The sequence below is a fragment of the Salvelinus namaycush genome, chromosome 25, assembly GCF_016432855.1.
Source record: "Salvelinus namaycush isolate Seneca chromosome 25, SaNama_1.0, whole genome shotgun sequence".
In the NCBI taxonomy this organism is placed as follows: domain Eukaryota; kingdom Metazoa; phylum Chordata; class Actinopteri; order Salmoniformes; family Salmonidae; genus Salvelinus; species Salvelinus namaycush.
The window spans coordinates 39,197,188-39,210,037 of NC_052331.1; the positions used below are offsets into that span (position 1 = coordinate 39,197,188).

General features: G+C 41.7%; 1 protein-coding gene across 2 annotated transcripts in view; it reads left to right on the top strand.

Annotated features, from left to right (window-relative positions):
- The first annotated feature begins 491 nt into the window (after window positions 1–491).
- Window positions 492–12,850, top strand: part of LOC120020714 (nuclear receptor-binding protein 2-like) — a 56,263-nt gene continuing 43,904 nt past the window's right edge. For both annotated transcript variants that reach the window (XM_038964435.1, XM_038964436.1), the window contains exon 1: window positions 492–624. In XM_038964435.1, coding sequence (XP_038820363.1) covers window positions 508–624 — 117 coding nt within the window. In that variant the 5' untranslated portion in view covers window positions 492–507. The remainder of the gene's footprint in view (window positions 625–12,850) is intronic.

The window sequence follows — 12,850 nt, forward strand, 5'->3', positions numbered from 1 at the left end:
TCCTCGTATCCTTCTCAAAATCCATTGGAGGAGAAAGTCAGAGCGGCGGGACCTCTGACTTTGTCATCCAATGGGTTTTGAGAAGGATACGAGGGGAGAGGACACGAGAAGGAACGATTGAGATCTTCCCATTTATCTTCTTTTTTTTTTGTTTTACAAAAAGCCGCAGAGGCCACTATGGAATGACTGTATAGTGTGGCATACCACCCGCTTTTACGTCAAGCACAGACCAGCGGTGGCTGTGCGTGTTGCAGCACCTCCTGGAAGATCCCCTATTGGCTCCTTCTTGGGGAATGCGCTTGTTTTGACAAGTCATTTGATTGTTGGATATGGTTTGAAAGGACGACACGGACTGCAGGTTAAACCGTTGAATTCGTAACAGTTTCTACTACTTGCAACCTATGTAAATCGGATTATTCTTGGTAGGCTAAACATAGGAATTGAGTTTATAAACGCGCGTTCCTTTAAAAAAAAGGGGGGGGGGGGGGGGGGATTGACTGGATTGAAATGACCATGTCCGAGGAGAATATTTCGGGGTGTCGGGGGAAAGAGGAAGAGAGCGAGGATGAGAGTGAAATCTTGGAAGAAAGCCCTTGCGGTCGCTGGCAGAAGAGAAAGGAGCAGGTACTGTATTTCTCAGATAGTTGTTCAATTCGTGGATGACACATGCGCAATGTACAGCTTGTTTTTAGTTCGCCAATGAATGCCGAACTCTTCAGTTGCGCAATAAGGGTCACGTTCAGGTGGCTACAATGTTGCAGATGAAATTATTATGTCAGCTCTATACATTGTTCTGTACCACTGCCCTTACATGACAGCGAAACATGTCCGTTCTGCTAAATATGTGTATGTTGTAATGCCTGAAATGTTGTAGCTAGTTTAAAACAAAAAAAATCTTAACATTCTAACAAATATGATTTTTCTTTTGGCTGTTTTCAAGAAACTTAGAGAAACGTATAGCCATTGACAAATACAAAATATGACATTTTATTATGAATATATGTCTAGAACGCCTTACAAACAGTCCAACTAATTTTAGTAAGATCTCCCTTCTTAAGACATTGTTTGGGATGCACAGAATATAGGATTATTATATCAAATTGATAGGTAAAATGCTTCTTCGGGCCTTTTGAAGATCTGTTGATCTATGGAGAACATGTGTACCTCAAACACACAATGTCTTTAAAGGGGAAATCTGTACCCCGCCTCTGTTTTGGTAAATAGCTAAAAGATGGGGCTGAAGAAATGTAACATCTCAAATTAATTGACAAAGCTATGGATGCAAAGACTGACCATCCATGAGATAGTTTTAACCTTGTTTTGAGGCTATACAGTGTTTAATTTTATTTTATATATATTTAATTTGTTTTACAAAGATGGAGCAAAACATGCTTCGTTTGGGCTCTGATGGGGTACGACGCTTTTACTAAACTCAGGAGGCATTTATTACATTGACTATTGAAGAATGCAATCTTAAGTTGCCCCTTATCCACTGGAATTTGTTGTGATGCATCGAAACATCCAAGTAGGATTTGTTACGCCCTGACCTTAGAGAGCCTTTTTATTTCTCTATTTGGTTAGGTCAGGGTGTGATTTGGGTGGTCCTTCTAGTTTGTCTATTTCTTTGTTGGCCGGGTATGGTTCCCAACCAGAGGCAGCTGTCTATTGTTGTCTCTGATTGGGGATCATACTTAGGCAGCCTTTTTTCCCACCTTAGTTTGTGGGATCTTGAGTTTGTTTAGGTACTGTGTAGCCTGCAGAACATTGCTTTCGTTTATATATTTTTATTTTTTATTTTTTTGGGTGTTCATCTAATAAAGAAAGATGTACGCTTACAACGCTGCACCTTGGTCTCATTCCAACAACGGACGTAACAGGATTCCATGGGAAAATAGCAGAACACACAACATGTCTACAAAGTATATACATTGGCAAGATATGGACAACAACAATTGTGTGGAAAAAAAACATTTCCACGTCAAAATGGGAGACATCCTCCTTTGAGAGTAGCACGTTCTCGACCGGCTCGATAGTTTTAAATTAGGCTATTGGGTGTTGAAGTGACAATCGAACAGCAGTAAATATTACAGATTGCACTTCTTTTTTTCTTTTTTCGCTTCAGAGATGTTAGCATCATGAGCGTCTCTTCTTGTACGGTTAATGTAGCAGTGCTGTTCTGCAGTGACTGGGAATCATTTAGGCCTGGCTGTGTAGATGGGGGTGGCAGGTAGCCTAGTGGTTAAGCGCGTTGGGCCTGTAAGGTCGCTGGTTTGAACCCCTGAGCTGGCAAGGTGGAAAAATCTGCTGTTCTGCCCTTGGGCAGGGCAGTTAACCCCCCCCCCCCCCCCCCCCCCCCCCCCCCAACAACACCTGCTCCCCGGTCGTCGATGACATGGACGTCGAGTTTTAAGGCAGCACCCATCCCCGCACCTCTCTGATTCAGAGGCGGCAGACCCATTTTCGGTTGAATGCGTTCAGTTGTGCAACTGACTAGATAACTTTCCCCCTGACAGACAATGACAGCATAGGGGTTAGGTGTGAGACTGGGGTTTGGCAAATGAGGTGCCTGTGACTGGGTGATGAAGTGTGTTATGTACGTAGACAGACACTTCGCTGTGAAATCCATTAACTATGATTGAAGTACTATGAGGGGCCTAGCATACCACATATAGGCGTCGCGCAGTCATCGACATTGGGCGACGGGGGCGTAGCCATAGTATAGGCCTCCGTTGCAAATAAATGGTACAACTTTAGAGAGAGCTGATGAGCTGCAGGTTTTCGTTCCTCCCTTCAATGTTTTCTCACATCTTTTTTTTAACATTCAGCAGTGGTCCTGTAGGCTTACTCGGTGCTCTGACAATTGAACAAAGTCATGGTCATACCAATATGGGCCAATGAGTGTCCAGTCAATCAAATCACCAAGTGGTGGGTAACTTTTTACACAATGCAATCTATACAAGGCTTCTGAGTTTGTGTTCGCCCATTGCATTCTCTAGATACATGTTTTTTTTTAAGTATACAAACTTATCATGTTTAAACATGTGTCTGATAATGGGGGTTGTCTGACCCAGTCACCCCCTAACTCGGCACCTATGATACCATACTAGTCCGTTCTCCTGCCATAAAGTCTGTGTGAAGACGTACTGATGACACTGTTTCCCCTGTGTACTTGTATGTGTGTGTCAAGGGGCTTTAAGGCAGGGTGTGTCGTGTTAGAACAAGCCATTCGTACAAAGAGACTGAAAGCCAGGTTTGTTTGCAGAGTTTTTCCACTCAATATGTTTAGTGCCGTCGCTCTGAGGAATGCCTGTTAGATTTTTATGAGGAGGCTTGTGGTTTCTAGGAGACGGTGAGTATGAGGAAACTGCAATGAATGTGTCCTGGTGGAAACAACAGATTACCAACATTAGCCTCTTCTCTTTTGCTTTCATGGGCAGTGTGTTTCCATCTTTCGTCCAGGCATGAAACCCCAGTTTGTATTTCGTAAAATGTCTGTTCTCTATGTCGGTATACCTTTTACAGTGCAGGTTGGAGTTCTCCTGCTAGGACCCAGTATGATTAAGACTTTACATAGAAAAGGCCTAATAATCAATGTCTATTTCTATTGTAAACTTCACAAACTATTTTTTTTTAAGTATACTTACCTAACCCTTGGCAGTACACCACCCTAACCCTATGCCTTGGCAGTATACCTACCTAGCCCTTGGCAGTACACCACCCTAACCCTATGCCTTGGCAGTATACCTACCTAGCCCTTGGCAGTACACCACCCTAACCCTATGCCTTGGCAGTATACCTACCTAGCCCTTGGCAGTACACCACCCTAGCCCTTGCCAGTATACCTACCTAGCCCTTGGCAGTATACCTACCTAGCCCTTGGCAGTATACCTACCTAGCCCTTGGCAGTATACCTACCTATGCCTTGGCAGTATACCTACCTAGCCCTTGGGGGGCATCAGCCGTCCTTTTGTCAACTTTGACAAGGGTTCAGCATTGGTCAGATTTGAAAGACAAATCCAACACAAGAAAAGACTGCAATTATGTTATTTATTATAATAAATCACTGCAATTATGTTTGCCTAGTCTCTTTTCCACATATTTTGACATACTGTTTCCAGAGACTTTGCGCTATAGAGGGGTTGGCAAATTACCATGGCAATTAGTTATTTTTTTACTTTTTTTTTATAGCTATCTACAAAGCTTACAGTTTAGACAACCGGTCAATGTCCTATAGGGTACCCTGCAATTAAATTAATGATTGAGTGTTGTATACTGTGACTCTGGAAGGTACTGACTGACACGACATAACAGGAAACCCCACATTCCTCTGCCAATGTATAGCTGTAACTGTCTCTAAGACAGTCTCATACAGAACAGGCAGCCTATATACACATTTCTAGTTTTTTTTTTAGATCTGTCATCCAGAGTTTGTACATTGGATGATATATGGATTTATATAATTACATTTGGCACACAGCTGATGCATAGAAAATGTAACTGTTGCTAATGTTTCCAAATGCGTTCAATAATTCAGGCAGATGCTGTCATCACTAGCATGTGAGTCAACAGAAAGCACCACATTGGCACAATAGAAATCCTTGTTGGTAGAATGACGGCAAAACACGCAGTGTCACAAGACTACCATTTAGCTGGTGGATCTGATCTCGGAACGGATGGAGGGATGTCTGGCTGGGCCGGGGTGAATTAAATGAGTAGATAAAACTTTTCGCAAATCCCGCTGTGATCATTTTCCAGGACATTGGCTGGCCATCTCTCTGTTCACATTTGACGCGGATGTTCAGAGTAAATTCATAACTTTTCAAATGGTTAGTGTACACAAGTTTTTGCAACGGAGACATTTTTTATTTTTTTTGCTTAATCCTCTCAAATGTGGACTCAGTTTAAAGTGTGGACTGAAATTTAAGTGACATAGAGACTGAGCCAGACTCTTAAACTGGCACACACTCGCTCCCTTAGTCTAATCTTCCCTTTTGGCGGTCGATCGGCAGAGCGAGCCCCATTTGCCCGAGTCATAGCTGTGACAAAAGCATGAGTTATGTCTGGAGATAACCTTCAACTTTCCATCATGAAAGCCATCGTGCTATAATCATTGTAGTGGACTCTAGGCTTATTGATTTTGAGGAAGGCTGGAATAAATGCAGTACTGTAAGCAACATCCTATCATCTGTAGGTTCTACCGTATAGGGGATACACATTTATGGGGAGCATTTTCATTTATTTGGGTAAAACTTAAGTTAAACTTTTTTTTGCGAACAGAACATCACTATTTTGGGAAATACAATGGGACCTTTTTTAAGAGAGATGAACATGTCATGAATGAAGTCATTTGGATCACCTGAAAGGTTAGGTAAATTCACTTCAAAACCGCATCAAACATTTTATTGAAAATTTTAAGAATTGTGTATTTACCAACAAGCTGTCTTAATGCAGAATTAGACATTTCAAAGTGTTTTTGTTGCTACTGCTGCTCCTGTGTTATTCAATTTCTCCAAACGTCTAATTTCAAAGTTAAGGGTTAAGTTTAGGCACTCATTCCAAACGGTTAAGGTTTGGGATAGAGAGAAAATGTGTACACGACTGGGATTAAACACGCAACCTTCTGATCCAGAGTCATGGGATTACGCCTGTCCAACCCCGACCGCAACACCCAAGTCTACTTGATGGTTATGGCACTCTCTGTTTCCCCTAGCGGCTGGTTTTGAAGGCATTTCCAGACGTCCTCTTGAATGTCCTAGCTGGTATTTACATGGGTATTCTAACCATTTAGCCCATTTACTGTATCTGATGTGATTTTGCACACATGTGAGAAACGTTTATGGTTTGTCTGTAGCCTCCAGAAGTAATTTTTTTTTCTCCATTTTGAATGTACCTGTTCAATATTACCTGTTGGGTTGATCCGGCATTCTGTAACTCTTGAGGTTAGATTCGTTGAGGTTCTACTCCACTGCAATGGCATTGGCTTTAAGAAGAGGTAATGACTCAAGGAGCCACTTGTTGACATTCTCCTCCCGGTAATGGATTTGATTGGGGACCTTTTTGATGAATGACCAGTCGAACTGCTGTTATAGTCTGGCTACGCAACAATATCTTGAAGTCGGACGCTTTGCAGCCTCCTTGAATTGGGCCTTTTTTTCCCTTTTTTTTTTTTACTGTACTACAGTCAACATCCCAAAATTGGGCAGTATTGCCAAAAATATCTATAGCAGCCTAATGAGGTTTGTGTATGGCTTTATACAGTGTATACAGCCATACATTAACCAGCCTGTATAACAATACCAAATCCACTTCATCTTTGTCTTCAGGCTTATTTTAACTTCATAGGCAAGGACAGGACTCTACATTGATCTTTCTCTTCTATCTCCAAATGTAATTTTAGTAAAATCATTTTTCACGAACTGAAGAGTGTCATAAAGCTACCAACATTTTTTTTCCTGGCCTGCTTGTTTGCCAGTGTTAAAACAAGCATGAATTATACCCGTAGTAGTTAGTAAGGTTGGCAATTGAAACAACTAAGAACCTAAATCTGTGTTTAGAAAATGTGATGATATGACATTTTCTAGTTTTATAGATATAACTGGATGAGTATACTCATATATATCTCTACAAATGTCATATCACTCAAATTGTCCCTAACAGATACATGTATGGTTCTTTGTTGCAAGGGTTCAATTGATGGCTTAAACGTCACAGCAAAAAAAAAACATGGTATTCAACCCATAGCCCAAGATTATGATAAATCTGTGTCATCACAAAGTAACATCAGGTAATTTTATTAGATGTTTGACACCGGAGTTAGTTAATCCAATTTTTTTTTAGCCGTACCTTGAGTTGTCCTATGTAGGCCAGTCGATGCAGCATCCCACGATAATCCTAATATCAGGGAAATGTTAACTAATCGGAATTCAGGACACGACGCTAGCTAATCTAATCAAATAATAACACCATTTTAAATGTTGTGTACGCAGTTTTACAGCAGGTATAAAAGGTGCAGTGAAATGCTTGTGTGCTAGTTCCCTCAACATTGCAGTACAATAGTCAAAAACAATAAGTCAAATAACAAAACCAGTAATAGAAGAGGTCTGATATGTACACAATAGTATAGCTTTTTTTTTTCTCTCCCACCTATCTGTGCCCTTGACAATGGCACTTATTTCTAATTTCTCCTGTAAATCGCTCAGCATAAATAAGAGCATCTGCTAAATGACTAAAAATGTAAGTATGACTGTATTTACAATATAACAGGAGTGTGTCAAAATTTAATTAACGGATTATCGTAGATGATGTCACAACTGACCTAATATAGACAACTCAACGTAACATTAATTTCACCCAAACATAGATATATATATATATATATATATATAGATTGGCTGAACCCTCCATTAAGTGGTAGGAAGAACTTTAATGTCCCGAGGCGAAAACTGTCTTGGACACACAGTACTGCTGTATATAAACTAGACACTGTACATTACACACTCAACGTAAAATATATATTTTTTAAATCCATTGCACGTTACCCATGTCATAGATATTGTACACGTCGTACAACCACATACATATTACACAACTGCTCAGTAACACAGCTCGGGTATTTTTTTTGCTTTTTAGGTATTTGATGGACATGGCAGTGCAGGATGCTTATACCTGTTCAGCTTACACGTAGCGACCCTATAGGGTCTGCCCGAGGGGACGAGCTGATACTCAGAGATAATTACATGGGAGAGGTCTGAAATAATCTCTGAAAATGGTCTGTTCAACAGTAAAGAAGGCTACTGCCTCACACCCATGATCTTCATGGCAGTTTGCGGGCAATTTGAGAGGCCTAATATGGGAGAGCTCTTCACCCGGACAATTAGGCACATTTCCATGACTCTGCTTCGCCTCTGGACGATATGACTCTAGTCACGAGCATATCCTGAGGAGTTCCTGAGATGGTGTGTGTGTGTAGATTATCAGATCGTATCAGGAACCACATCAACAAGATAACATTTCTATTATGTTTTTCTGGAACCTGCAATCTTTTGAGGACAACCAGCTTATTTTTACCTGAATAGTTCCCTTTAGGAAAGAAAAGCAAGCCCGGCGTGGGTTTCTGTCCTTTGTCACCCTCTCGGCTCACTGCCAGCGAAAAGCACATCCAGAAAGACATCTGTGTTGCAACATGGATGGCCTTGTTCCTGTTGTGTTTTTCTTCTCCCCAGGTTTCTAGGAAAGGCAACGGACGTGGGTGTTTTTACTTGTGTTTCTAAACTCTGGTCTTTGTCGGCGGAATACGCTCTAGCCACTACTTGTAAACGTATACCATGAGTGTGTGGTGTTACTTTGCACCCATGGGAATTTACACTGAAAACCTGTCAGTCACTCATGTTCATGGCTTGGTGTGTAAAGTACCAGTCAAAAGTTTGGACACACCTACTCATTCCAGGGTTTTTCTTTTATTTTTACAAATGTTCTACATTGTAGAATAATAGTGAAGACATCAAAACTATGAAATAACACCTATGGAATCATGTAGTAACCAAAAAAGTGTCAAACACATCAGTTTGTGGCTGGTTTATAGTGAGCTATAAGTGTACTGTACAGTTGCTTTCCAGATAACTGCCGTGACACCAAGGTCGGGCGGGTCAATCAATAATGTGGCCCATCTTTGAGGTTGAACGTAAATATTATCTTTTCTACCACACCGGAACCACACGCCGAATACATTCTTTACAGTCAATAGTGATGGGTCCTGTGAGATATGTCATTGTGTCTACAAAACAGTGCACCGTGACTTGCCAAGAATTACCGTAATATTTTGAGTTAGACGGAATGGCACTTAATAATCACTGCCTTCTCAAGGACATCGTCAAAAGAGACATTTTGAAGAGTCCTGCTGCAAGAGCTGCTATTCCAATGATGGAGAATACAGAAATCCTTTTTTAAGGTGGACAATATTACTATATTACACCACTGGAATAATACATGATATTATATGGTTGCTATCGGAAATGCCTTTGCGTAGAACAGTTATTTTTTTTATATATATATTTTTGTAACCCTTGATGTTTTTTGGTAGCCTGTACACAATTATTAAATGTTTTATATGATCCTTTCTTTGAAAATATTGGGTACAAGAGAGATCTGTAAACCACCAAAACACTAGGTTGGGTTTTTGTACACGCCAACAGTAACTCAGTACTCTACATATGAGCTGAGCGCTTCAGGATCAAGAGAAGCGTATGAGCTGGAGTCAGATGTTGAGGCAGGGAGTATCTCCTCTTTTTCATCTCAAGGCTTATTGAAGGGAAATGAGATTTTTACAATGTTGCAGGAACTAGGCCACTGTCTTCATACCGTCCCAATGTGTTAAATGTGTCTGAGGTTTGAGTTACTCTACAGCCTCCGCAGATGCTGCCTCAAGACATGACCCCAAAGACACAAAATTATAATAAATGAATCTAATCAACGCCAACAATGAGAGTAAATGCCTATCAGGGGACGGAAGAGTGTGGAGGACAATGTTTGAAAATGTATCCATATCGAGGCAAACAGCCCTCAAGATGACCAAGGGATTCCTGTATTAATTTGAATGACATTGTGGCTTCCACTGTAACGTTCACGTGACTTGTCATTATACTGAACAAAAATATAAACACGACATGTAAAGTGGAAATAAAAGATCCCAGAAATTTTCCATATGCACAAATGGCTTTATTTCCCTAAAATGTTGTGCACATTTGTTTACATCTTTGTTAGTGAGCATTTCTCTTTTGCTAAGATTTATCCCCCGTCTCCGCAGAAGGCCTTTTTGTAGGCCATTATTGTAAATAAGAACTTGTTTTTAATGAACTTGCACATTGTGCTGGGGACAATAAAAGGCCACTCTAAAATGTGCAGTTTTGTCACAACACAATGCCACAGATGTCTCAAGTTTTGAGGGAGCATGTAGTTGGCATGCTGACTGCAGTAATGTCCACCAAATCAAACTTTATTTGTCACGTGCCGAATACAACTTACAAGCCCTTAACCAACAATGCAGTTTTAAGAAAATATCCACCAAATAATTAGAGCAGCAGTAAATAACAAGGTGTTGAGGTAATTATGTACATGCAGGTAGGGTTATTAAAGTGGCTATGCATAGGTAATAACAGAGTAGTAGCAGTGTGGGGGGGTGCAAATAGTCTGGGTAGCCATTTGATTAGATGTTCAGGAGTCTTCAGGCTTGGGGGTAGAAGCTGTTTTAGAAGTCTCTTTGACCTAGACTTGGCGCGCTGGTACCGCTTGCTGTGCAGTAGCGGAGAGAACAGTCTATGACTTGGGTGGCTGGAGTCTTTGACAATTTTTAGGGTCTTCCTCTGACACCGCCTGGTATAGAGGACCTGGATGGCAGGAAGCTTGACCCCGGTGATGTACTGGGCTGTAGGCTGTACACACGACCCTCTGTAGTGCCTTGCGGTCGGAGGCCGAGCAGTTGCCATACTAGGCAGTGATGCAACCCGTCAGGATGCTCTCGATGGTGCAGCTGTAAAACCTTTTGAGGATCTAAGGACCCATGCCAATTATTTTCATTCTCCTGATGGGGGAATAGGTTTTGTTGTGCCCTCTTCACAACTTGTGCTTGGACCATGTTAGTTTGTTGGTGACGTGCAACTTGAAGCTCTCAACCTGCTCCACTACAGCCCTTTCGATGAGAATGGGGGCGTGCTCGGTCCTCCTTTTCCTGTAGTCCACAATCATCTCCTTTGTCTTGATCACGTTGAGGGAGAGGTTGTTGTCCTTGCGCCACACGGTCAGGTCACCAGCGCTGTTGCTATAGTTAATTTCTCTACCATAAGCAGCCTCCAATAATGTTTCAGAGAATTGGGTCGTCCAACCGGCCTCCAATAATTACCACTTATTTCTATTGACAGATTTTCCTTATATGAACTGTAACTCTGTAAAATCCTTCTTTGTTGCATGTTTTGTTTTTGTTCAGTGTAGTTTTATTTTTACACCGCAGTAAGCCTTTATGCTTGCAGACAGTCTGATAACGTGTCAAAAGGAGGGGGGCTGGCCGGTGGGCCGCTTGAACTCTCAGGTAGAGTGACCGCGTTATGACGTGTTCCCTGGTTAACAAATGTTTCATTAACAAATGACTTTAACAGACTTGAAATGGAATTGACCCAAATCCTGTTAAAGTGAGCTGAACAGTTTTAATTTACTGCTTGAGTTCTCTGGCACAATGCATTCCTTGGCAAAGGGAACCACTAGGAATTGTGGTGACTGTGATAGCCTGCCTGAGATAATTAGCCAGTGACTTACTGTAGCAAATTGCTATTTGTTGACATGCGGGTCACATCATGTTGTACAGGAACTTGCATGCTTTGTGAGCTTGATGTTACTGCCTGATTCAACCAGTATGAAGGTTATGGCCAAAAAAGTGGGCAAGAAATAACCACTTTTTGAAGGGCACTTTAACATTCTATAAGCTTTTCAGCCAAAGTGGATCAATGTAACACTGCAACAAAGGAATTACATTTTGTAAATGGGTCGTGTAAAATAATGCAATATTGGGGGTTTCTCAGAATCAAAATTAGTAAGAGAGAATAATGGATTAACTTTTCCAACGCTAGTTAAAGATTGGCTTTTATTCTGGTGCTGCTCTGCACATACACACTTGTTAGCTAGCTAGCTCTGGTCCAACGTTAGTCAAGCCAACTCTCTGAAGTTCAAAGACATTCAAAGTTCCTCCATAGAAGCCGCTCCTCCGTAGGTATAATACTGTGGGCCTAATTCAGATAATGCATGTCATAAGATGCCCAGCACTTCAAGCCAAGCCTCCTCCTCCACCCTCTCTTGCTCTCTCCCCACCCTCAAATTTCAGTCGTATCTCGTGCCCTACATTTGTCTGTCCAGTGCATGTAAACAACTATAGATGACCTGCTCCAGCAAGCTGATCTAGTCACACTGATTGATTGGTGAAGTAATTTAATGTTGCACTAAATGTAAAAAGTGTGTATATATTTCGAAGGTTTAAAAAAGGAACTAAATTCAGCAAAAAAGAAACGTCCCTTTTTCAGGACCCTGTCTTTCAAAGATAATTTGTAAAAATCCAAATAACTTCGCAGATCTTCATTTGTAAAGGGTTTAAACACTGTTTCCCATGCTTGTTCAATGAACCATAAACAATTAATGAACATGCACCTGTGGAACGGTCGTCAAGACACTAACAGCTTAGACGGTAGGCAATTAAGGTCACAGTTATGAAAACTTAGGACACTAAAGAGGCCTTTCTACTGACTCTGAAAAACACCAAAAGAAAGATGCCCAGGGTCCCTGCTCATCTGCGTGAACGTGCCTTAGGCATGCTGCAAGGAGGCATGAGGACTGCAGATGTGGCCAGGGCAATAAATTGCAATGTCCGTACTGTGAGACGCCGAAGACAGTGCTACAGAGAGACAGGATGGACAGCTGATCATCCTCGGAGTGGCAGACCACGTGTAACAACACCTGCACAGGATCGGTATATCCGAACATCACACCTGCGGGACAGGTACAGGATGGCAGCAACAACTGCCCGAGTTACACCAGGAATGCACAATCCCTCCATCAGTGCTTAGGCTGAGAGAGGCTGGACTGAGAGCTTGTAGACCTGTTGTAAGGCAGGTCCTCACTAGACATCACCGGCAACAACGTCGCCTATGGGCACACACCCACCGTCGCTGGACCAGACAGGACTGGCAAAAAATGCTCTTCACTGACGAGTCGCGGTTTGGGGCGGTGTGTCACAGCATCATCCTACTGAGCTTGTTGTCATTGCAGACAATCTCAACGCTGAGCGTTACAGGGAAGACATCCTCCTCCCTCA